The following is a 27,338-nucleotide window of genomic DNA, read 5'->3' on the forward strand; positions in this document are numbered from 1 at the left end:
AGCACTGTTTCATCTATGGAATATAAAGTTTCAGAGAAAGATTAAAATTTTTGTGCTAGTGTTTCAGTTGTCATTTCAATAGCAGATAACATTGCTGCTGCTGTGTGTGGTGAAAAACTTAGGTGATAGGAAAGCCTGGGTGAAAGACATTTCACATTTGAAGATATTTCAGGTAGTTGATGACTATTTACAAATGGAATAAATTTTATCAGTGGCCTGATGTCAAATCTGTAACTCTAAAATCTGAGCCTCAGTGAAGGAGTCATCTTCCACTTCCAGAACTGCAAGTGTAATCAAACAAAGTTTTTAGAAATGTTTCTTCTTTAATCAAGTGCAAATTAAATAGGAAGTCTGTTGAGGAGGGAGATGCGATCTATTTATTGTTACTTTTAAAGATGTAACTTGTTTAAATACTAAGTTACATAGTTGTTTCACTTTGGCCAAACTCTAAAATTTGTGGATAAAACAAGTCTATGTGTATCCATTGTCTGTAAACCACTGCATTTCTGTACAGAAAACTGGGAAACTATAATCAAGTAATCCTATAGTCATCTTTACATATGGAGATATTTAGTTGAAATGCAATTGTTTTGTTTTTTGTTTTTTTTTTTTAAGAACAAACATTTAAAATATGGAATTTTGGAAGCAGGTGATAACTAGGTTCATTTTTAATTGTTAGAATTCACAAAAAGCTTATAAAATTGTTGGGGAAACAGTTCAGAAATATACAGGTTGTGAGCAATCCTGACTTACTTCAATTTAGGCCACATTGGGTTAATGGTTATTGAGGCCTAGTTAGAGGCTTTCTGAGAACGAGCTAATGGGAAAGAGATAACTTAATTGGCAACAGAAGAGGAAAATAATTATTGGAGAAGAGTGGTTCTGTGAGAATGGAAGGTGTAATTGGAATACAAAGCCACCTGCATGATATGATGGTGTAAACAAGGCTTCTCTATAGAAGTGAGTGCAAGTTGTTAATAAACGATTTCATATAATCCTATAGATGTGCACATGGAATCCTTAAGCCTCCGCAGACTGTTTTCCCACATAAAATGTTTGCAAGTTTAGAAAATGCTATCTATTATATTGTTACCTTCTGTTCTTTTACCTCTCATCCCTTCTTCTTTGTTGTCTTTTATTTTTTATCTGTCTTTATTTCCCTACTAACAATATAAATAATTTCTGACTTCTTTCATGACTCTTCTTCTCCACACATTAACTCCGAGTATTCTTCTACCTTGAGCTGGGTGCCATTTAAAATGGTTCCTTCTTTGACCTTTGGTTGTGAGATATCCCTTGCAAGTCCGCATTTTAGAGTCTTACCCCAAATTCTCTGCTGTCTACCCTCCACATTCTATCTGCCAACAGCTCTGGTTCCTCTGTAGTGCTCTGCTGTCCTTCTGTGTTTCCTGCTCCAGCTGCAGCCCCCTCTGGGCTGCTGGTGTCTGCAGCCAGATCCCGGCTCCATCTGAACAGTCAGCTGTCCCTGCTCCTGCTTTTCATTGCTGAGCAACTGAGGAAAAGGCAACGTGGCTAAGATGACTTCTTTGAAAGAGTCCTACTTTATTCTACTTTTGCTATTTCCCAGGTTGTTTCCACTAATCTTCTGTTCTTATATCAATCTGCATTGATTTTGCAGCATTCTTATATTTCGCATTAACAGGGAAACAGATCAAACCCACTCAGAGCTTCTCTTCTATGATTTCGTGTACAAGTGAATATATATTTATTATAAACACTACCCAAAATTGTGTTTATGTTTTCTTTGTGGCATATATTATACCTTCCTGAATTAATTATTTAAGTTAAAATGTCATAAGAAAATACTAAGAATAGCTTCATGAATTTTTATTTTTATTTCATATCTGCAGGAAATAACTACTTGCTTACCAGAGTACTACAAATGGACACAGTATCTCTTTCTTAAGCTTTTTGAAGCTGGGATAGTATATCAAAAAGAGGTAGGTACAAACTTTGCCACTTAATACTTTACAGGTACAGTAACTCAAGTCACTCTCTATGTCAGTGGCACATTTCTGGATCATCCATTCACATTCATTAAGTAGAGTGGTATTTATTGTGCTCTACTGTCTTTAAATTACTGCAAAATATATTGAATTTTATATATAACTGAATGTAATGTAGAGGTAAATTTTATATGTAACTAACATGAATGAGTATTGCAGCACATCAAATCAGACGTTTATTTTCAGTTATTTACACTGAAGTGCAGGATCAGAATATAGGTACTATTAGTTTATTTCATGGATTTAATATAGAATTTTGTAGGTCTTAACTTCTCATGAAAACTTACAAGATAATGTCATGAAGAGTCTTTTCAGGAGAAAGATTATTTAACTGTATAACACTGCTGTTATAGTGTCTCAGAACTGATAGGATTTGGATAAGATTGTTGGAGATTCTGTGCCTAACCATCCATTTCCTGGACTTGTTTCTGATCTCTGAAATATTACAGAAGTATTAGGTGAAGTAAGAGCATCACAGCTGTTTTTCTGTTGTGGTAGACTGAGAAAGTATTGACCTTACATTAGTTTTTAAGTAGTAGATAGGATATCTGATATGGGTAGGGAAGGGTTCAGTTAACTTCTTAAGCAAGAGGTGAAACCAGGATGTTAAATGATCATTCCAAACAACTCTCTGTATAGCCAAGGCAACACAGTTCCAAAATACCTGAATAGCTGCACCTAAACAGAGCTGCAGTTTAGTGAATGTTTCTAACTGAAATGGTTTTTTGCTGTTTGTTTTTTTTTTTTTAATTTCTATGTTTGTAATTAAAAAAAATAAGCCCCTAGCTTTGCCATAACAAACTTATTTTTATCTGTAAATTTGTTTGCCTGATGAGTGAGCCCAGGCAATCTGAAAAGTGCAACGCTTGCTGCTTGGCTGGAAGCAGTGACAATATATAAAACAAATTTTGCATGCAGGCTCCCTGTACACCTGGAGGTCTTTGAGTACTAGGGATTGGATCTGCTTCCCCCTGAAGTCAAGGATCCTTTGAGGACTTAAATCAGCATCTGTCAGCCTGTAGGGCATGTAATTTCTGGTGGATATAAGCCAGTTGCTTTTTGTCAGGAAACAGATGGCAGAGATAGCCCATAAACCTGTGTCCCTTCAGACAGTCATATATACTTAAAGTATATATTTATCCCATGTCTTCAGCCTACCTGCAATATCTGTCAGGCAGTATGCTTATACAGCTTAAAGTCTCCTGTCTTACAATTTCATTTTGGCTACAAGGAGATAATTCATAGCCTTACTGTGGCAATAAGAACAATATATGGTGAGTGTTACTGTAGTTAATGCTCTGTTCCAGGAGTATGTGTGTCTGGCCAGAACTTTCCCTGGTAGGAAGGCACAGGCTCAGTGTGTCTGGGAGCTGGAATTAGTGAGAATTAACAATGTCTGTCTGGGTGCTGCAGGATCCACAGTGGGCATCTTTATTCAGTGTAGCAAAATCCTTTCTCTTCTTCCTGCAAGACAGATCTAACAATGTGTTGAAGAGGTTATTGACCTGGCCAGATATGGGTGTTTTATTTAGTTTGAGATTAATTTCTGCCTGGACTGTATTGACTATTTTGGTTAGGTATCTGTAGACTGTGGTAGAATCATAGACAGCAAACCTGGAGATTGATACTTATGCTACAGATACCTCATCTAACCTGTCTTAAAAGCGTATGGTCTACATTGGTGTGGTGAGGAGACCTAAATAATTTGTGGTCTGTATGCCCTTTTGCACTGTGCTCACTTTGTGTAAATTACATTTAGCAGCTTCATGAGGTCATAATTTCAGAGGCTCTTGTTGTTGTCAAGAAGTTGCCTTTATGATGTACAAGTAGGAACTAAGGATTTAATTTAATACCCAGGTGTAGGATATTAGTCAAAAGGCTGTGAGAGATGGAAGGAATAAAATGCTGTTCTAAATGTTCACAGACTTGATGCTTCAGCTGTGGATTTCTGAAATACGTATTTGCTTTGGTTTGCATGATTTATTTATATAAATAATTTTACTGATATAGCTCAGTTCAGTTACCTTCCACAGTGTGTTCATAGATTTGATCCAATATCCTCAAAAGAGAACCAGTTTTCCTTCTCAACTTTGAGTCTTAGTTGATTTAGTACAAGTGTATGCTTCATGCAGCTAGTATTTTATTACTTGGACATCAGACCATGTAGTGTACAATACAGTCAATTAGAACACTTAACCTATTTAATATTCAGGTGTCAGCATCTCCCACTAGCATGATCAATCAAGGCAAAGGCTGCCAACTGCATTTTTTTGAGTTCTGAGAAGATTCAAATAGATATCATAAAAATGTAGAAAACTCAGGAGCCCAAGGAATGATTCTGGATAATTCTTTTGGTGTCTGAAAAGTAAGATTCTGGTTTTGAAATAAGTGCTGAAAATATTTTTATTCTTCCTGCAACTTCTTTTAGGCCTTGGTTAACTGGGACCCAGTGGATCAGACTGTTCTAGCTAATGAACAAGTGGATGACAATGGTTGCTCATGGCGTTCAGGAGCAAAAGTGGAACAGAAATACCTCAAACAGTGGTTTATCAAAACTACTGCTTATGCAAAGGTATGAAAATACAATTTTTGAAAATTATGTTAGTACTTAAAAGAGGTGACTTTTCATCCAGAAATATTCTGTAAGCTAAGTGTGGTCTTTCATATGTGCAGGTTTGTGTAATGTATAATAATGTACATAATCTATCTATGTATGTGTGGGTATATAAAAATTGTAATCCTTGTAGTCTTTCTCTTCATATCTTTATATGTTCTAAGTAATTGGTGCGGGATTAAATTTTTAAGAAATCAGAAACCATAAATTAGAGGTGAATGAGTGAATTCACACATTGTCTTCCCATAATCAACATCAAGGGCATTCCTGTGTATTTTGCATGTCCAGCTGTGCTCTTTTGAACTAGAAATTTGTTTCTCTAGTCAAGCTGTTGCATTTAAGGGCATGATATAAGCACTGGGGTGCAGTCTGTCACCTACCATTCTATGCCTCATGTCTGAACCATAGTTCTTTATGATTTACCGCTCCTTATTGAAGATCATCTAGACCTTATGCTTCATACTCTATTCAATTATCTGTAATTTAAAATATATTTTCAAGTTATTTAAACATCCTTTTTTGTTAAGAGCTCAGATTTTGATTGTGATGGGACACACCTAGGAATTCTTCAACAAAATTTTTTGCTCTATGCTCTCTGAGATGAAAGTATTGATTTCCTGGTTTGTCTGGGTAAACTTTTTATTCCATCCAAGTGTTTTGTGTATTGAGACTTCAAGTACAGATTGAGAAGATTACATAAAATAAAAGGTTAAAGCTCATCTCTAACCCTTTACCTGAGCTTCAGATTCAAGAGAACCAATTTTCACCATCATCTAGGGACCAGAAAACCAGGTCTCTCTATAGGTCCATTCATAGAGAAGAGAAAAGCCTTAGATGTACTGCCTGATGCTTTGATTCCTCATACACAGAGAAGGTACTTGAGATGCATATTTTCTGATTGTGCTGCCTGTTCTGGCAGTAAGGAGGGAACATTTGCTACAGCTGAAGGAAAATGAAGTATGTCTGCACAATCAAAAAATGGTCACAGCATTCTGAGCTTTTTATTTGTGCTCTTTTTACCAGATTTCATTATCACCTTTGTGATATTTCAGGGTCTTCCCCAACCCAGTTTCTCCCAGTTTGAAGCTGGAGCTTCACTAGAGTTGCTACCTTTACTGATATATTTTGTATCTATTTTCTTTATAGAGGTTGTAGGAAATGACGGCTGTTTGTGGGCTGTATCCATGCTTGCACCAAACCACTGTTCACTTAATCTCTCTCTAACACGGGAGAACCACCCTTAAGACCAAAAGACAAGACTGAAGAGCTTTGCTTTAACCTTGAAAAAACCCTTGGGTTATGGGTTGCCTCATGCTCAACATGCACCCTTCTCTAGGGAGGAGGATTTATCATTCATCTTTAGTTTCTTAGCTAAGAAATGTCTTTACAGAAAGGGCATCAGATCATGTCTCCCACGTGTCATTCTCCAGAAAGTAGGCTTAGCTGGTGACAAGAAAGAACTTGTCTCCACAGCATGTAGTCACCTGTCACCTCATATCTCCTACCTGCATGACGGGCAAAAGTGCAGACCCCTGGCACATCTTAGCAGCATCACGAGTGAGAGCTGCTTCTCCTTTTCATTTGGGGATGAACATATATATCAACCTCTCCACAACCTTTAAACAGAGGACATCTGAGTACTTTACAGGTCTCTGTAAAGGTTTCCCAAAATTTTGTTCTGTGTTAGTGATACTCTGGAGGGTCTATGCTAGCTTATACAACCAGGCTGTTGAATGATGCTGTATTGCTCCCAGCTCAAGTGCTTTGGCAAGCAGTGTCTTCATGTGCTCCCACTTCTTGTACCGTGACAGATGCTACCAAGTATCAGCAGGTGGTTTGGATTTTCCTTTTTACTCACCCTCCGCCGAGTCCCATTTTTGTTGCTGTGGTTCTGGCACATTTTGAACAGTCTCATTCCACTTCTTTTGGCAAGGGCTTTAAACATTTGGTTGTAGAGGGATATTTTTTTTCCCCCAAACCTTAAAAAAAATAGCAGATTATAAGGCTCTGCTATTCTAAGTCCAATATTTGCTCTTAGATGGATTTCATGCTTTGGAAGATTAAGATAAATGAATTCTCTGTTTTTCTTCATTTTTTCTCTCAAGATACAAGAGGCTAGATAACATATCATGTTGTGTCTTACTTCTAAAGAAGACTCTTTTGGCCATACAGCTCTGGAGGCCCATGAACTGCAAGCTGCAGGTGAAGATTGTCCATTGGAGGGAGACTGTCTATGAATTTACACTGGACAAGTACTTCAGTTGCTGGAGCAGAGAGTCCAGATTTCACAGAGCTTGTCTGGGTGTGGAGGATAGAGGCACCTCTTTAAGAAGTTAAAGGTCTTTAATCATTCGTATGATTTTAATATGATGACATTAGTGATCATAACACCTTCACTTCAGCAGGGAGGATTATTTCATGTCTCTTGATGTCAAAGACATTAAGTTCTATAAAGTGATTTTCCTGGCTTACATCATAGGCCAGAACTACTACCAATACAACTTCCTTTTCTTGGAAGTCTTTGCAATGTAGCGACTTTGTATATCTGTGCTTCTAAGGATAAATGAGTACAACAATTAGGTTCTTTCATCCTTACTTGACAGTTTATCAATGAACGTATATATTTCTAGAATAATACCAGTTTCTCCATGAACGTCACTTCACTTTTTCTTTTTTTTCTTTTTTTGGGCTCACCATGAATATGAGTGTAGAAACTTACCTGCAGTTATTTTCAGGCACCTCAAGACTCAGGATTCTATAGTATTACAGAGCATTTTTATCTAAGCTGGGCTTAGATGGTGAAGTTTACTTACAGTGCTCCATGTGCCAGACTCATGTAAATGGGGAACCTGAGAGACCATTACACTGATTATCTTTAATGGGATTGAGAATTTGAAATCCATGGTCAACTTTTTTGCATTAAAATAAACAATAGAAATAGAAGTTTGCCCTTCTAGAACTTGTCTGGCCCTGAGATCTTCATTCCCCATTTCTGAGTCAAATGCCTGTTGAAGACCTTCTGTCCAAGTCTGCTTTTTTTGAAGTCAAGTGTGGTCAAAACAATTCTGGTCTCCATCTTCTGTCACTATAGAGTAGCTTTTGGATCTTTGAGCCATACTGCCAGCATTTGTATCACAATTCACCTGACTATCTCAGTGGACAAGTTCATTGGCACAGAGCAGATTTATTCCTTCCTTGTGTGAGATGTTCTTTTTAGGTTTGGGATGATGTAACTGGATCAGGCTTCTAGTGAGTTGTATGGCTAGGTTTCTGTTATCTACTGAATTTACACTACTTATTGTCTTCAAATTAAAAAATGGCAAGAACTCAAAAATTATCTGATAGTAATTTAGTGCTTGCATCTTTTGGGGAAGATTTGTATTTTATTTCCTGCTTTGGCTACTTTTAGACTTGAGAGAGTTAGTGTCCTTTCAGTGTGTTCTACTTATACTCATCATGTTATAATGAGTTTTGATATATCATGGGGGAAGCCATTTGATTCTGGTCACCTTTTGCTTGCAACTTCTTTGGTGAGTTGCAAGTTTACAGAAATTCCAGACTAAATGTCAGAAAGCTCCACTTTCTTTGCCCTTTTTCTGCAACAAGGCTTTCTGCAAGTCTGTTCACTGTTCCTTCCAGAAATTGTCCCTGAGTTTCTTTAAGCTGACATATCAGGAAAGCATGTTGGAAAAAAAGATTTATTTCTGGTAAGTAGCCCCTTTCTTGTGTGGCTTAGACGAAAATTTAAGTATTTCATAACCATGTTCCATAGATAAAGTTCTATTTAAAATTCATTTATATGAATATGCTTTCCCTTAATTCTTCATGCAAATTTCCATTTAGCAATAATGGCTGAATGTGTATGCATACAACTTGTTTCCAATGTGGAACATCCACAGATGGTTTCGTTGTAGCTATTTAGCCTATTTATTCTGCATATTGATGATCTTCCTTGTCTGTGTGCCTCTCTTACTTTCATGCATCTATAATTTTCTGTTTTCTTCTGTATCTCACAGCCTTAATAAAACTCAATACTAGGAATGGTAATCGAATAGCAAAAAGGAGTTACATGATCAGAAATGGGCTGTGAAGTCATCTGGTGTGTTGTAAGGTCTGTGTTTCATTCCTACACACACACTATTCTTCAGATCTCTGTTGCATCCAAAGCAGTAATATTCTGTGAACTTGCCTGGATTTCTTTAGTGTTACTGCACCAGCTCATAGTCCTTTCTTGAAAAAAAAAAATTAAGGCAAGTAGTGTTTGCTTACATGGCAATTTATCATTGGCAATGATGGGTTTTTTTCAAAGAGCAAAAATATTCACTATGCTTTAATCACTTAGCAGAAAGCATTTTTGTTATGTAAAGTAATAAAGTAATCATGACCCAATTTTTAAACAGTGAAGTACTTTTGAAATGGTCTAGCAGCTGTTATGGATTTTTAAAGAACACCTTAATGGTCGTTTTTGTTTTGACTCTTTTCTTTGATATAAGCATAATGCCTTAACTGATGGCATTATTATTCAAATTGTTGTCTTTGCATTTAAGATAAATGTTTAAGATAAAACATTTAGTTGCTATGGTTACCCAACTGAATCTGTAGGCAGATTCATTTGAGGAATCTGTCTGTAAATGTTATTATTTTCTGTGTGCACCAGTAAATTACTATTAGGTTGGGGTTTTTTTGCACAGTCATCTGAGTCCTCAAATCAGAATCTGTAAGTTTAATCTTTGCACAGCCCCTGTTCTTCCTATGTTAATTTTAAATTGCACTTTTCATATTTTTGCTGGCAAACAATTATAGACTGTACCATTTCAGTAGAGTACATACACATTTAGCTGCTTCTGCCAGCAAAATGTTCTGTAGATTAGAATGGATACCCAAGCAAGAGGGTTTATAAAAATCTGCTTGTGTGTCCAGCCAGTTCTGTATGTATTGCCACAATTTCATTCTTTATAAAACAAGTAAAATTTCTACTAAGAATGTATCCAAATATTGTGTACATATATCTCTATCCACATATATCTCCACTTGTTTGTTATTGTTCTGTAGTTTTATATATGTAGTACGTAGATTATTCGTGGCAGATAAAGCTCAGTAGTCTCTGAAACACTAAAATTAATGAGAATAATGAGAATTTGCAATTCTCTGATATAGTGTAATTGCAATTGTGAGCTACAACTGATTAAATTCACAATATGGTTTAAAAGCTTCCAAAACTTTACCATTCGTTTATTTAATCAGAAAATTAATTTAACTCATAAGGATTTAGAAAGCAATAGTAATCCCAAGTTGTGGTATAATATTATGATTTATAAAGGACATGCCCTGTGTTGTATTTTGAATGATAGATACACAGTGGCAGTACTTACAAAGAATCCTTATAGTATCTTTTATGCATCTCACTCTGAAAATATTTTAAAATGTAGTTAAAACACAGCCGCTGAAAAAGAGTGAGATGTATATTGACTAATTATCTAATTACCCACTATCTCATTTGAGCAGCACCTGATAGCTACAGTCCATCCTTGCAGGTTGTTAGCAATTAATGAGGTAATAAGTAGATTGCACATTTTATGTTGGGAGTCACAGCTGAAGGAAAAATTATTCAACATGTTGCCTTATTCTTAGATTTTAACTGTAATTGTTCAGCACATCCACCATCTGTCACAGTGAATTATGCCTCTGACTGTACTTTTGCCAAAGTAAAGATTTTGGACAGTCATGGAGTATTCATACAAGTGTGAAATATTATGAAGTGATAAATGAGATGAGCTTTGAGTTATCCATGCCTTCGTATGTCTTCTCCTTTACTTTTTGTATATTTTTTTATTACAGACATACTGTTCAAATTGCTTTAGGCAAATTTTATTTGACTTGGAATAGTCTTATGCTTCTCTGGCACACATCAGAAAATATATAAATATATGGGTATATCTCTTGCTGTGTAGAAATATACATGGATGTTATAGGTTGACTGTTGGACATCATGGCTAATGAAGGAACCAACACTTAATTTCTTCTCTGCTGCATAACATATTATACTTTTATTATATTATTATAGTGCTATATATTTTTTTAGTTCAATATAGACCCCTATTGCTATGATTTGGTTCTAGGATTTTTTTACAGAATGATATCACCTAAAGATCCCCACTCAATTTTACAGCCTATTGTGCTTGGTAATATAGCAATATGAAATATGAAAAATAGATAGGCAGCTAGAACTATGTTTTGCCATTTTAAGTCAGGGTTTCAAAATTTTAGGACATGAAAATGTCTTTTGTCTGACTGACAAAATGTCTTTTGTCTGACTGCTATCTCCAGGCTACTGTCTAGAAAAACTGACAAAATGCAGCCTTTATACCTTCAAGGACATATCTTACGTGTCAGTAGTCTTGTCAGCTCATTAGGTCACTTACATTTCCTATAATTTACACCCATGGGGAATATTTTCCATGTTTGTTTTCATCTAAGGGTTTTGTTCTGTGTTTTAGTCCATTCAGAATAAGGCCTCATTTAATAACAGTAGGACCTTTGTTAGAGATACCGTACCTGTGGCTTGCACCATATTAATTTTATTTTCAAAGAGATGTATTTGGGGCATCAGCAATATAAAAACATCTCTTCCTTTGTTTTGACCAGCACCTCACCATTTTGCTGTAAGTTATAAGTCTTAGTTTGTATGATTACAAAAGCTGAATGTTCCAATTCTTTCTTTTATTGCATCAGGCCATGTTCGATGCGTTATCTGATCTCCCTGAGTGGTATGGTATAAAAGAAATGCAAGCAAATTGGATAGGTGACTGTGTTGGATGCTTTTTTGACTTCTCACTAAAGGTAAGTCAGAAATAGCAATGCTGCTATCTTGGCTGGGATAACCAGAACCCCTGAAATGCAGGATGGGGATGGATTTTCAGATCTGAAAAGCCTGAAACCTATAAGAGATGATTAGATGTTTGTGCCCAGACCAGCACAGGTCCTGAGGAATACCACTTGTAGGTTGAAGAGATAATGCCATGCTGTCCTCTTCAAGAAAGGGTTTGTATGTTCAAGTGCAACATTAGATGCAAATTGACTGTGTGTATTTGTGCCAAAATACATACCAGCTACTAAGCATTCCTGAAAGCCAGGACATTCAGGGGAACAGTTCTAAGAGTAAATGGCATTGCATAAGTCAGCTGGGATCTATCAGGACTTCGGCTCTGCTCTGCACAGTGCCTTCTCTGTCAGACCCAACCTAACCTCAGACAAGCCACTTTACTGATGTTTGTCCATGTTTTCTTTTAAGTACAGTAATTAAAATAATGAAAACCAGACAGTTAGGTAGTAATGGAGCTACAGAGAAGTCTGGATAGAAAGAAAGGAGAGCAAAGAAAGAGAAACCTTAAGAGAATTATAATTATATAGAGAAAATTGGAAAGATCTGAAGTCCTTCAGAAGAGATGCAAAATGCTTTTGAATCTGATAGTGACAAAAGATTTTCAGAGACTGATGGAATTTCAGCCCTTGGGCTTCAAAGCTTTATTGTTCTCATTTCCTCTGGAGTAACATTTTAAAAGTGACTTCTTATTTTAAAATACTGAATTTTGGGCACCTCAGATTAAAACAGTTTAAACTTTCTTAGTACTCCTGAATTGCACAATGCTAGAAAGTACATTTTTGCATTTAAGCTGTTTTTTTCAATTGTTTCTGAAAATGTATATCAATACCTCTTTTTAAAAAGTCTCCTTCTAAGACCTCCATACACTCCACAGTTAATTGACCTAAAACACAGAGTCCACTGATAGTTCTAGATGATAATTTTTAAACAGTCTTCAGGATTTATTACTGTCATTTTATGTCCAGTTGTTTTAATACTGTGCCAGTTTTTATTATTTTATTCCTATATGTAAATTGCAGCATTGACTTAATCAGAGAGATACGGTTGAAAGCGTGGTAGCTGAGAAAATCTTAAATTCAATTTAGATTTCAGAGGTAACATCTCATTTCTGTTTCTTGGAAACAGGACATGAATATTAAAAGGGAATAGGAGGATTCCAGGTTACTTTACAAGGGATTACCTCTATCTCAGTAGCACAATGTAATATTACATATGATTTTTTAAATATAAGTATTAAATATATTTGTATAAGCTTCAGCAAGGTTGTGAAGCAACTTTCTCAAAGTCTTAAAAGTAATTTTTGTCAAAATTTGATTCTGGAAACTCCCTGTTGTGGGAATGCTTCTGGTTTTGATATTCAAAATTTCTACAGGGTAATGTATATTTGTAAGTTGCATTAAAAGGAAGGAAAAACCACAGCCTTCCAGGGGAGAAACAAATAAATTCACCATAGATATTCTCTGCTCTTTTTCAGGTTAATGGTAAAGTAACAGAAGAGAAGCTAGCAGCTTACACTTACACTCCTGAAGCCATTTATGGAGCTTCCCATTTATATATCTTACCAACTCACAGACTGCTGCATGGGAACAGCAGTCTTAAGGAAGTCTTTCAGAGGGAATTAATCCCAGGGAAAGGTGATACTTTCCTCGTACTGTCGCCTATTTGAGAAACATCATAATTTTAGAGAATTTTAGAATCAGCAGTGTTAATCTGAGCATGAGCTGTTCCTGTTGAGAGGGAAGAGGTTCTTTTGATTCTTTGTGTCTGTATGTCAAACAGTGTCACATCAAGCCTGTCCTGCCTTCAGAGACATGAACAGCAGCTCTGTTAGGATTCTTCATTTTATAATGTCTTCAAAACTTCATCCTATATAAAAACAATGGAACAGATTCTAGTTCCCTCATGTACCAGAAGTGAATAGTCCAATACTGGCTATTTCAGCCCACTGGAAAATCTTGTGGCTATGTGGTAATTTGTCTTTAGCACAAAGACAGCAGAACCCACTCCTGCACCAACATTGATCTCTTTGTGCCATAGGGAATATAAAGAGGGCAAGAGATCATTAGCAAAGCAGATCATTGAGAGACAGCAAAATAATACTCTGCTGTGCAGATCCACAGTTAATAAACGTTTCTAATGGAGTAAATTCAGAGTAGCCCCATGCCATGTCCTGACTGGTACAAAGGATAAAATAAGAGCTAATTCTTTAATTGGGGTCGATTGGTTTCCTCAAGGCTCCCAACATCAATTCTGCCATTATTTAACATCCCTGGCCTGTTATTCTTTTGTTGTTTGGAAAACATGAAGATTATAGGAGTAAATACAAAGTTTACTTTTTGTCTCTACTTCAGGCTGGTGTACAGTATTTTCATTTTTCCTCACTGGTAAACATGTGGCTTCATTATCCATATAACATATGCATATAACATATCAATATAACATATGATTTTAACAGCAGCGAAGTAGGAATCGTGTGGGAAATTCTTATGGGTTTTTTTGAGGGCTTCATTCCTATAACCTTAATAAAGCCATATCAGAGCAATAAACTTCACCTTTTGGTTGAGCTAAATTTAAAAAACTTTAATCCAAAATAATGGCAGCAGTAAGACTTTGAAAAAGAGGCTTTAAAGTGAACACAGTCACAGAATCATAACTCAGCTAGTGTTGTGTACTCCTGCTACTTGTAAATATACTTACTTGCATTCTTTAGTTGAAATTGGCTGATACTGGTGACTATTGAATAGACCATATTTTTGCATTAACCAAGATTTAAAAAAAATAATAAATACTGACACTAAAATTTTATTTTCTTTTCAGTAGAAAAGTTACAAGAATAGACTTGAAACCCCATTTTTTCACTGTGTACTCATTTAAATAATTAGGAGGACATTATGTTTTTATGTTTTGTAGGAGAGGAAAAAAAAGATGTTGCATGGCAAAGTAACTTAAAAGTGTAATAGTTTTTACTCTTGGCATACAGCTCTGTATTTTAGGCTATTAGTATTTAAATAGAAGTAAGCAACAGGTTTTCAAATTTAGATTTCTTTTAGCCAAGCAAAATTTATGTTAATTTAATATCTAGTAGGTCTTCTAGTTTAGTCAGTGTGAAAGACTTGAGATAAAGATCTGATCTTTAAATTGATCAGTATCTCATTATAGTGCATACATTCTTCTATATTTGTGCTTGTAATCCCATCTCTTTATGGCTGTTACATTAAGGGTGTGAGCAAATGAACAAAATAAAGTGTGCCTTCATAAACTGGCAGTATTATTTTGGCCTCCAGCATAAAAATTATTGCTGGGTGGAAGAAAGAAGTTATTTTTAAAAGCAGACTGTCCTACCCACTCAGCATACTGTTCTTGAGGCTTTTTGCTTAGTTGCTTTTAATGAGTCAAATTATTCCTTTTGTAAATTTTTTAAGCAGGAGAAAATCTGTGTGCAGAGGATTGAACATGAGAAATTTTATCAAGAATACATATTTGTGTTAGCAAGACTGATGACATATAGTGTCCCTATTCTCTAAAATACTGTTATTTTATTTCAAGTAGAATTTGTCCATCACAAAGCAAGATTGACTTGCTCAGCATCTCTGTGAAGATAGGTGAAAAGCAGCTCTTCGCAAGCTGCATTTTATTTTAATTATTTTATTATTTTAATTATGTCATTATTTTAATTATCATTAGCTTAAAGGCACTGAAGTGTTGGGTCCAAATTGAGGTGTGGTGTTTGAATTGACGAAACTTGAAGTAATAAGGTTTGATTTGCTTCATACTGAGCCACCAAAGCGACACTTCAAAAATCAATTTCAGTTTATCACCCTTTAAGCATTCCTCTTCTCCTTCCCTGTCTCTGTAGACATTAGGTCCCTCATCTGTAATATAAATATTAATACTCTGGAAATGGATTGGTTATTAAGGTTTCTTTTTTCTTACACCAGTCAATGTTTCACATACTTTGTAGTTATTCTGTGAGAAAGCAAGTTATAAGTGCAGTATGTATGCTCTGCAGTTTCATCTGAATAACTGGGCTATTTTTCTTAAATTTGTAATGTCTGATAGTATATAATTCAAGACTTAGGGCAAATTTGTACAACTCCGAAACACACAAATAGTGTCCAGGGACTCGCTATGTTTAATTATTGCCCAAATCTTATTCTGTTTTAATTCAGATGTTATATTGTCTAATAATGATAATTTTATTAGACAGACTTACTGGAGATTTTACCCATCTGAGCTTTCTAGAAATGTGATTAGACTTTTAATATTCTTTTATGTTTAAACAGGATGCTTATTTAAATTGTATGCATTTTTAAGGTAAACTGAGTTTTGATAGTAAAGAATGTTTAATAGTAAAGAATACCTCTTAGTGTATTTCCTATCATATGTTACTTATCATGATCATTGTATTTGTTTTCAGACTCGCTTACTTCAGTGACAGCTGTGAATTTACTTACCAATCAGGAGATTCCTCTAGTTATCTCAGCAAAAACAAATTTTGAGAATTATCTTGACACAAAAATAGGTATGTGACATTTAATGTGTAAGTGAAACAGAGTAGTTTTCAATTGCTTTGTTGGAGCACCAGATACTGTTGCATCTTTGAACATCTTTGAACATACATCTTTGAACAGTCCTTTCTTCTGGGCTTTGGAATCCTTTTCTTCACTACTGTTCTTCATAAGTAAATAAGGAAAGGAGAATTAGTTATGTGGAATCTGTCTGGGGGAGAGATTTACAAGATGATAATTTTTAATGGAAATACCACAGAAGTAGTACATTTCATGAGCTAAATTTGAGTATCTGCAGATCTTAAGAGGATTGACTACTTACAGTGCATGTTTATTTGGCTGTCTCTTGCCATCCTTAGTCAAAATATAACTGTACCATTGCTTGACATAAACATTTTGCAAACAGCCAGAATTTTTACCTTGGTTTTTGGCTTATGTTTACATAAATTGTTTGCATCCTTGTACAGAAATATTTCATTCAGACAGGAAATATATCAAACTTCAAAATTTTACTTTTAAATGATAATGTTTGTCTTGAGATCAGTAAAATAAATGGAATAATTCTGTTTAAGTAATCTTGAGTAGTTATCTTGGATCCTTACTGTAAAGGGAGTTTTCCCATAATTTCAAAATGTAGGCACCCAATTTAAATTTGAGCATCCCTAAACAGAGGGGGAAGGGCATCACTAGAGGATACTCTTGATTGCCTGGAGTGGTCTTCTGTTCCCAAAGTTATTCTATGAAGCAACTTGTCTTATTGTTTTCCTTTATAAGGGAGCCTTGCCCCTTATGTTAGGCAGTCAGTACATGTGGACAGATATGTCTGTCCTTCTAAGTAAAATTAGAAATAATACTAACTTTAAAAAATTGGGTCCGTTTTTATCTGCAAAGTGTATCTTCATCAGTAGCAGCCACCAAGCTTTGTGTTTATTGTTGTGTTTTGCTGTGTCCTCATTTTGTCTGCAATGAGTAGACAATAATCTGTGCCAGCACTCATAGGAAATATTCTTTATCTCTTCTTCCCCCTGCCCACTACATCTTTTAAGTTCCGTGTGTCAGCTCCCTGTAACTGGTACTTCTTTCCTTCCCTGGAACCACTCCTTTCTTCTTTACACCACTGCCAATGTTGGCTGTTCCTTCACAACAACTGGACTGAGTAAAACCATCTGACACTGCAAATGGTCTTGGATGACCTTCACAGAGCTGATAGAAATTACTCATTTGGACTCTGTACCTTCCTTACAGTAGTCTTGCATCTTACACTCTAGGAATGAATTTGCTTTTGAGAAGCAGAACCTCTGCTCATGTAAGAGAAGTCAAATAATTGAGATACCTAATTGTATTTTTCATTAAAAGCTTCCAGCTTGCTCACTGGCATGTACCTTGTCCTTCTGTCTGTTGGAAACAGCCCAGGTCTCCCTGGGAAGTTCTGGATGACAGCTGGTGAGCTTTGCAAATGTTCATTAATAGCAGCATCTTTTCAAAAGAAGGAAGACCAAAAAGCGGGGCCCAATTTTTTTTTTTTCCATGGAGCATATTGCGAAGCCACCTGTTGCTCTCTGACAAATTAAGATACATAAATCAGTCTGTAGTAGGACCTTGAAATGGCAAGAGTGTGCATCTGCTGGAATGGTAAAGTAAGGATTCTGTATTTTGCTAGTTAAGGAGTCACTTGTCACAGGGCAGTTCTGCTTGCTTTTCTTTTTAGTTGCCTGCTTCCAAACTTCTCTATATTGACAGAGTTAATGTAGAGCAGGCATTTTGTTACCTGAACATAGATCGTTGTTAAATTAGTTTTAAATGAAGTAGCTTGTATGTTAATAATTCTAATGTGCTCAGCAATATTTTGAGAGGTTTTGTTTGCAGTTTTCACCAATCTAATGTTGACATTGACTTGTTGAAATTAGTTTTTTTTCCCTTTTAAGATGACAACAATTGTGACAGATTGTTAAAAATATTAAATGAACTATCACTGAAAGGAAAAAATACACAGAAAGATGTTATGTCAGTGTTATTTCAGAATACATTTGATATTTAAGTTATGTCTTAACTCTTCCTGTAAGGTAGTCCTTCAAAGAAAAAACAAGGTATCTTTCAAAATACATGCAGCAAAATCAGAGAGAAGATGTCATCTATCATTATGAGTAAGAAATACTTAAAGATAATGTGTCATTTTATGATGCTGGTAAATTATTATAATAAAAAGAAGTTTACATTACTTGGGAGAGGAACTTGTATTCAAGATGTATGACTGGCCCAAACAATAAGATGCAGAAGGAAAGGTAGCATCAGGGGCCTTAAATATTATGCCTTTAATATCTGACTTAGCAGCAGGAAGGGGACTCAATCATTATATTCCAAATATAAAAATGTATGCTATTTTGTTTTCCTGAGACTATAAACAATTCATGTCTTTCATAATAAATTTAAGGCATAGTAATGCCAGAAACTGTTGTGTTGAGGTACATTTTAATTATCTATGGAATTCAAAAGACATTAAATTTACTGTTGAAACAAGAGGACTGTTTAGGCTGTCTAGTATTTTAGTATTTTGCTTCTTAACTTAGCAAATAGAATTTAAATTGTCATTATTTAAATATATTATATTTAGATAATATAATTGTATTGGGAATTTTATTATTTATTGTGTAGCTTTACTTCTAAGCTTTTTCTGAGCATTTTAATTTTCAGGCTTTTCTGTGCTGGGACATTGTTTTATACCTGTATTACAGAGAAATTGAGAAATTACGTTTGCAATTATTTCTGCTTGAAATTAATTTCATGAAAGTAATTTTTATTTTTCCTAGATTTGTAAACACCTTTGGGCAAACGTAATTCATTATAAAGAGAGTGTCATAGAAATGAAATGTTTTATCCTCAAATTGATGATTGATACTCCTGTTAGCCAATTTCAGAACTACAGCATTTTTTTTCTGTTCCTCTCCACCTCCCTCCTTCCCCCCAGGAATACCCAGTACAAGTGCAGAAGATGCTGCAGTAGCTAAGAATCTGGGCATATCTTTTACTGAAGTTACTGAAAAATTGCCAAATGGTTCGGAAAAAGTCATTAATTCTGGGGAAGTGAGTATACAATATGGAGTTCTCTCCAGCTTACAATAACAATGCAAACTAAATCTGTTTCCTCAAGAGTGTCAAGTAATTTGTATGGTTAGATGCCCTTTTAAAAATTATTTTTAAAGAATCAAACCAGGCTTATGCTACCAAATTTCTAGGAAAAAATCAGTGATGAAATATGTTGGCTCTTCTGTAGCAATGACTTTTTTTTCTTTTGTTCAAGGAAAGAAGCTGCAGTATTGGTCTAGGTTTCTGAGTTTTATAATGAAAACTGAGTAACAGATCTTATGTTAAAAGTATATTCTTGTTTTGTAATCTCAATACAACATACTCATTGCAACGTGACATGAGCCTTTCAGGTAACATATCTGCCAGAAAAAACACAGAAATCTTAGATTTAAATATCACACATGATGGTGTTACATATCTTGAAAAACTGCGTTTGATAGCAGATACAAAGCTCCTATTATGTTATATGGCAGGTGGGATCTAAGTGGTTAAGAAAAGCAAGAGTAGAAAAACATCAAACTAATACAGAATAAAGAAAGCTGCTTCTCCAGCCATTTTTCATCAGTCTCTGGACTGCATTGGTGATATTCTGGAAATTTCAGCATATGGCAGTTGGTTAAAATATCATCAGTAAATGCAAATATCTGCCAGTAAAGGCTGAAGGTCTTCAGGGCTCTTCCTCAACTTTGTTTTAACCAAGCCATCAAGAACATTACCCTTTGATTAAGAGGGTTTAAATGAATCAAGTAACTGGTATATGAATAGTGTCTTGGATAGAAAGTTGTTAAGAAGCAGGAAGGGGAAAATGAATGTGAGGCTTATAAAATTTGACTCTCAGTAATTGCATTTTTTACTTCTTTTGTCTTTGCATTTTCTCTGGCAGCAAATGTACATTTTTCTTTCTTCTGCTCTGCTCTTGTTTTTAAATCAGATCACGGGCATGACTCGACAGGAGGCTTTAGAAGCTATTACCCAGAAGGCCAAAAATAAAGGAATAGGTGGATACCTAACGAGTGACAAATTAAGAGACTGGTTAATATCTCGACAGCGGTACTGGGGAACACCTATTCCTATCATTCACTGCCAGAACTGTGGTACTGTCCCTGTGCCTTATGAAGACTTACCTGTGGTGTTGCCCAGTGTAACCACCTTCACAGGAAAGGGAGCCTCACCTTTAGAAACTGCTTCAGAATGGGTGAACTGTTCCTGTCCAAGGTAAGCCATTGCTCCATTTGCTGGAGACTGGGAGAAAATGCTATGTACCTGCCTGTTGCTTGTGTCTTTCCTTAAGTGTTGACATCTGACCAGTCTGAGCCAGGATACTGCTCTAGAATGATGTTTAATCTGACCCAGCATAGGGGTTTTTTTTCTTATACAGCCTGTAAAACTCCTTTCTTGCATCACAGACACCCACTGCTATTTCTTCATAAGCAAGCTGAAGCAAAGCTGGCTGTTTTTAAGTTGGAGAAAAGAAAAAAGGGAAAAGTGAAGCATTGTCTCCCTGCCCTCCATTTCTTAATAGTATTTCTCACTTCATTTACTACAAGAATTTTCATTATCTCCCACAAGCAGAGTTCATATAAGGCTTATAATGATTATTGAATTATTTCCTTTTGTTAAGGAAACTAACATCGTGTTCATTTTCTTAGCAATAGTCCAACAATAAAGTTTTTCCTCAGCTGCGTAGTTCTTTATCAGGAAGAATCACATTCACTGTATTTTAGAGATGACAGCATGTAATTCATGTAGGAGATGGCAAGTATTATGTATCTTGTCAGTGTTGCAATCTTTATTGTTTGTAGTCCAGATGCTGAAGAAATAAACCAACCTAAATTAACTAAGAGAGATACATCATAAAAACCAGTCGAAAATTCTGAGAGCTGCTTTGATACTCTGCACTCTGGAGTTTGCATACAGGTTCTGCAGGAGAACTAGTAGAGCATGAGTGCTGCTGCTAGCATACTGGCCCAATGAGAAGTGTGTTATCATGCTGCTAGGCAGGGGAATTAGACATATAAATGGCACTAGGGCTCTTACTGATAATCAGCAGCTTCATAGCATCTCACTGTATTTTAATATTTGCAGGGTAGAATATCATTGTGGTTTCCATTTCTAATGAGATAGCTTATGCACAGCAGTTCTGTGGTTCTCTAGGAGCATGTCTTTTGACCTTTGTTGGTAACATGTATTTTATGTAAAACACATATTTACTTCCATGTTTCTTCACAGAAATTTCTTCTCAGGTATATGCCTATTTAAATTACATATAGTTAGTCTATTTTTAAGGGTCACTCTTTCAGAGAAGCCTTACTAAATGAGATCCACAGGTTTAGTAAAATCCCTAGAAGTGCCTTGGACTTCAGTTCCTAATTTAAACTGAAGAATTTTCCTAATGTTACTGGAAGTCACTGGCTTCACTCCTGGCTTCTTCCTGAACTTAATTCAAAAACTGTTTTGTTGTCTACCAGGACACAAGGTACTTTTGGTATAGGAATTCCTTATGGATTCTGGATAGTTATTTTGGCTACTGCTATCATTTCTGTTATTATTATTATTTCCCCACTTAAAAGTTAATCAAACATTTGTTTAGTCAGAAATAAAGTTGTACAGAATTAGTTTCTTAGCCTAAAGAGGGGCATTTTGCTGAAATTAAATTAATTTTTTCTTAATCACACCTTTATTTGTCTTTTTAATTCTCACAGATTTGACAGCGGTCTTCAGTGGCTGCCCATTCTTATGCCTGCTACAGTTTTAAACCCTTTGAACTATTGCCTTTGTGTGTGCAGTCCTGGGTTTTCCTTACTCTGAGAAATTATATCAGCCCTTCCTTTAGTCCTTCTCTCTGGTAACAGTTCTTTTCCATTAGATATATTTAGTAGCTATAGAATTAATAGGGAAAGCAAGATGGAAAGATATAAAAGATATCCAAGATATAAAAGTCTGTGAGTGCTTGAGTGACAGTAATGTAAGCAGTCATAAATAGGAGGAAATGCCCAAGCTATTGTTATACAAGTCCAGGTAATTGTGTTGTTTGCCTGAAGATTGTCTAACGAGATTCCAGAACTGTGCCTGTTGTATACATTTTCAGCAATACCCATGCTGTGTCTTAGTGAGCCATATTCATTCAGAGTACAGGCAGCATTCAAAGCATGAAGCAGATGTAATTATGGGTCGATGACTGTGAAGTGTTCTTGCTTTTGACTGAAAAGCCATTCTGATTCAACATAATACAATATTATTTTACATTGGTCAGGTCTCTGTGTATACACAATTTAATAAAATGGTTATTCTATACCAAAAAGCAGTTAGAAGTAAAATTTCTTTACCTTGTTATTTCTTTTGAAAGAAAATCTTGCTGGTAGAGAAGGACCTGGAGCAGAGATAGAAAGAAGGAAAATGCTAATTGGTGATACTCTCCTAAACTTGCCTCGGCAAGCCTAGCTGAAATACAAGGCAGACAGGCAGATACATGTTTCATCTGAGTTATCAAGCCTGATCACAGACTAAATACACAGTCGGAAAATGTTGAATAGCCAGTGTCCATTTATTATGTATATTTATTACACAAATACATACATGTAGAGTTACACACATTTATAGATTGCATACATTTGTTATATGTAGTCAGTGGTGTTTATGTTCAAGTTTGTCACAGGTTGCAAAATTTTATTTAAATTAGAATAATCCCTTTGTTTTAACAGTAGGAGTTTTAAAGAGGGATCATTTACAACAGGTAGAAGTTTATGAAATGTGATTATTGGCTTCTACAAACAAGTAGGTTATATTTAGGGATGAACTAGCAGAAAGTGACCTGAGCTTCTAAAATTTGTTTCGAAATCGTTTCTCAGGGCTGCCAGTATAAGTCCTAGCAAAAATGATTTGCAGTAGTGTTATGCTTTAACAAAACAGGAAACTAAAACAACCACACAGCTGTTTGCTCACACCCCCCCAGTCAGGCTGGGGAGAGAATAGGAAAAAAAAAAGATAAAACTTGTGGGTTGAGATAAAGTTTAATGGAGCAGAAAAAGACAACTATGATTATTGTTCTGAATAACAGCAACAACAACAACGACAATATTAATAACAACAACAACAATAATAATAATAAGCAAAACAAGTGAGACACTGCTCAATACCATCTGCCAACTGGCACCATGCTATTTCCTGAGCTACGGTGCCCCCCTGGGCAGCCCCTCCAGTTTTAATACTGAGCATGATGTCCCATGGCATGGAATATCCCTTTGGACAGTTTGGGTCAACTGCCTTGGCTGTCCCAGCTTCTCAGTGGCAGGGCATGAGAAGCTGCAAAGTCCTTGACTAGTGTCAGCACTGCTTAGCAACAACTAAAACATCAGTGTGTTATCTCTGTCGTTCTCATATTAAATCCAAAATGCAGTGCTAAACCAGCTCCTAGGAAGCTGAAACCAGAACAAGTAATCACAAAACAAAATTGTGCTACAAGGTCTAGAAGAGATTTGCTACATCTCAGTAGCGAAGCTGAAAGCTGAAATTAAGCAAAGTTCGTTTTTTTCTAGATAAATGAAATCTGCAAAGACGTTTTGTACAGAGAATCAGAGGCAACCACCTGTTTGCCTGTGCTTTAAGACTTGCTTTGTTTCTTTTAAAGTGGCAAGTCTAAAAATTTCGAGGAATGTGCAATGGAGCAGGCTGGCTGGTGTTGTGCTGTCTTTCTTTGTTCCTCTATATGTTGGAGCTGTTCAGGCTTCTTTTTTGGTTTGCATTTTGTTTGGTTTCGAAGGGAGAGGGCAGGAGAGCAGGCCCTGTTCCTTGTGTTGTGCTCCTGAACATCCCACTCTTCAGATTCTTCATACCTGTTCAGTTTTCAACAGAATTGTCTTCATGACCACTCTGTTTGTACATGGCTGGTTTTTTTCCAAGCTTGTCACTTACTTAAAAACAGCTTTTGACCTTCTCTCTTGCTCAGGTGTAAAGGAGCAGCACGTCGGGAAGTCGATACCATGGATACATTTGTTGATTCTGCTTGGTACTACCTGAGGTACACGGACCCTCACAACGCAGAGAGGTGAGGGCTGCAGGTGCAGGGCTGTCAGGTGGGCCATTCCCCTTCACAGAACAGAAGGGAAGGGCAAGACCAGACACTCCAGTGCTTCCACATTCTAACTGCCTTTACAGAAGGACTCATAAACCCCAGGGCTGCCCTGATTTTCTCTCTGCTCTTTAGCCTGAGCGTGCAGCGTAGACTAGGAATTGCTCTGAAAATGTGCCACTTGGTTGCTCCCTTGCCAGAAGATCTGCAAGAGCAGGATGTGTACACAGCTGTGTAAGCACAGGAGACATGAGGCAAGGGGCAAAGGTTGGCATGAAAGGGCATCATGGGGCAGGGCACAGAGATGTTCAGCCAAGGAGCTGAAGTGGAGCTCCTTCGTGGAGCATGCCATCAAGAATGACAGCTTACCATGACTTTCTCTGAGACTGTGGTAAGTCGCACGTAGTGTGCCCTCCCTGACTGAGTATTTCAGTGTGTGGACAGACAGTGCTTTGTGCTTTTCCACTGGTTAGAAGAGGAATAGGCCAGTGTAACATCCAGCTGCCAAGAATGGCACCTCCGTCTCTCTCCCTTTGAATGCTGGTAGCTCTTGCTGCTTCCCCAAAGACATAAAGTAATGTGGCATTGCAAAAAGCTCCTGCTGTGTTGGCTCTTTGACTGTATACATAATTAATGAAAGGAGATTTTTCATGTGCTGGATATTAGTGGCTGCAATACGGAGAGTGTGGGAAGATAGATGGAGTTATTTAGCTGTTTTTCTGCTTCATGGTTGGCCTGTGGTTGCACTGCTGATCACATTTTTTTCCAAAGAAGTTAGTGAAACAGCTTTACAATGTATTCTGAGGAAGATAGGAATTGCATTTTTTTAGATATTAATGTAACATTTAGATCTCTTTGGGGATTTACTTATTTGTTTGTTTGTTTGCTGTCCAGAGCAGTGTCTCAGTATGTACCAAGCATTTTAGTATAACAGGGCCAATTATTTTATATGTGTGTATATATATATATATATATATGTCAGCAGCACCAGTTTAGTTAAACTAAAGAAATACCTTCTGTAAACATTTATTTCACGTTAATTTTAATTACTTTCTAGTGTTACTGTGAATTTATTATTAAATAAATGCTTCCTCTCCAGTTAGAGTTTAAAATACTTACAATTTCAAATATTTTTTGTGCATGGACAAGACAAGAAGACCTTTTCCACGAGGTGAACATGGAATAGTCAGATATAACATCCAGCTGTCCAAGTAAATAGCTTTGTGTACCTGGATCTGTTTTATATTGAAATTACATTTTCTGGACTTCTGCACTAGATCACTACATCCATTTTAATATATATTAAAATTTGTTTCTGGGTCCATCTGTGACAAAAAAGTCATGCTATTACAAGAATTTCGGATAGAATTATCAATCTGACAAAACAAGTAAATGTTTTTTGTAGAATGGGGCCATAAAGCATGCGTTAAAGAACATATATACAAATGTTATTTTGAAGGCAGAAGCACATTACAGGAGACATAACAGCATTTAATGAAGCAGTAAGAAATTCTAGGAAACAGTGCAAGTGACCTCCAATAACATAGTTAATATGCTCTAGATGACAAGTTTACTGTAAATTCATAGGGCATCGTTTAGTTGAGGTATCATAACCCATGACTTCAAAATTTTTGCGGTCTTATAGTAAACTCTTCACTGCCCCCTAATGGCAACAATGCAGACCTCCAATTAGAGTAAAATCAAATATTTTCAGTGGGCTTGTCTGTTGTCTTTATTTGTATGTAGAAGTTGATAAATACAAAAAAAATAAAGGCTAGATACAGTGTATTTATGAAAAAAATGTTTACAGCGCAAGCAAATATTTTCATGGGTCAATGAGATGTGAAATCTTAGTTGCTTCCCTAAAACATATGAAAATAATATTTGTGTGAATCTGATTTTCAGAGGCAATTAAAATTTACTCTGTAATTTGAGGAGTATGTCACTTCTTAAAGGTGAAAGTCATCTGATAGCAAAATAAAATAAAAATAAAAATAAAATGTATAGCTCTCAGTAAATAGTGGTGTCATAGAATCATAGGATGTTAGGGCTTAGAAGGGGCCTGTAGAGATCATGTGGTCCAACCCCCCTGCCAAAGCAGCATCACCCAGGACAGGCCACACAAGAACACATCCAAGCAGGTTTTGAAAGTCTTCACAGAAGGAGACTGCACAACCTCTGTGCTGCCTGCTCCAGTGCTCCTTCACCCTCACAATAAAGAAGTCTCTCCTCGTGCTGAGGTGGAACTTTCTTTGTTCTAGCTTATGCCCACTATTCCTTGTCCTGTTACTGGGCATAACCAAAAAGAGACTGACCCCTTGTGTATAGTCAGTTATAATAAGATACTTTAGTAGAGCTGATTTTTTGTTTCCATGTTTTCTGTAACTGTAACTGTGTTTTTTCAGGCCCTTTAATAATGACCTAGCAGACTACTGGTTGCCTGTGGATTTGTACGTTGGAGGAAAGGAGCATGCAGTTATGCACTTATTCTATGCAAGGTTTCTCAACCATTTTTGCCATGACCTGAAGATGACAAAACACAGGTAAGCTTAGTATATTTGTATTTTTAAAGTTCTTATTTCATTTTACTAGCAAGAGCATTAGTGGACATGACTGATAATAGAATATTACCTTGTATAAAACTGAATTTTCCTGCTCATCAGTCATAGCTTACTACTTTGCTTCTCAGTGTCAGCTGCATTTTCTGTTTGTATACATACACACCATTTTTATTACACATGTATTCACTGGCTTGGAGCAAGCGACAAAATGTTGCTGTAGATTTTCAGCCTGCAAAAGATTGCATTATCTAGTAACTTCAGCTATTCTGAGGAGTGCTATTATTTCAAATTAAGTAACAAGTTTCATTTTTATTTAATGACTTCAATATAATTACTTTTAACTGCTCCTGTTGCTGATGCTGCAATATCCTAATTCATAGCCTAGTTCATTCTCTTTTGGTTAGAGGTGAAGTTTGAGGCAGGAAGGTGAGTCATCTGGTGTTCTTTGTCCACTGAGGTTCCCATTGACATCCTCATTTCCACTGAAATTCTGCCCAGTTTTTGCCCTGAAATGACATCAGAGGAATGCCTCAGCAGGGGGGAATACTAGTGTCAGAGCAGAGAAATATTGCCCCTTGCTTTGTCCAGTTTTC

The 27,338-nt window shown here is 36.2% G+C and overlaps 1 protein-coding gene across 3 annotated transcripts in view; it reads left to right on the forward strand.

Annotated features, from left to right (window-relative positions):
- Window positions 1-27,338, forward strand: part of LARS2 (leucyl-tRNA synthetase 2, mitochondrial) — an 80,516-nt gene that overhangs the window by 24,390 nt on the left and 28,788 nt on the right. For all 3 annotated transcript variants that reach the window (XM_030445726.1, XM_030445725.1, XM_030445727.1), the window contains 9 exons: window positions 1,872-1,961; window positions 4,456-4,599; window positions 11,374-11,481; window positions 12,999-13,158; window positions 15,942-16,046; window positions 18,998-19,113; window positions 20,048-20,331; window positions 24,062-24,160; window positions 26,590-26,727. In XM_030445726.1, coding sequence (XP_030301586.1) covers window positions 1,872-1,961; window positions 4,456-4,599; window positions 11,374-11,481; window positions 12,999-13,158; window positions 15,942-16,046; window positions 18,998-19,113; window positions 20,048-20,331; window positions 24,062-24,160; window positions 26,590-26,727 — 1,244 coding nt within the window. The remainder of the gene's footprint in view (window positions 1-1,871; window positions 1,962-4,455; window positions 4,600-11,373; window positions 11,482-12,998; window positions 13,159-15,941; window positions 16,047-18,997; window positions 19,114-20,047; window positions 20,332-24,061; window positions 24,161-26,589; window positions 26,728-27,338) is intronic.

This window comes from Calypte anna, chromosome 2, assembly GCF_003957555.1.
Source record: "Calypte anna isolate BGI_N300 chromosome 2, bCalAnn1_v1.p, whole genome shotgun sequence".
Classification (NCBI taxonomy): domain Eukaryota; kingdom Metazoa; phylum Chordata; class Aves; order Apodiformes; family Trochilidae; genus Calypte; species Calypte anna.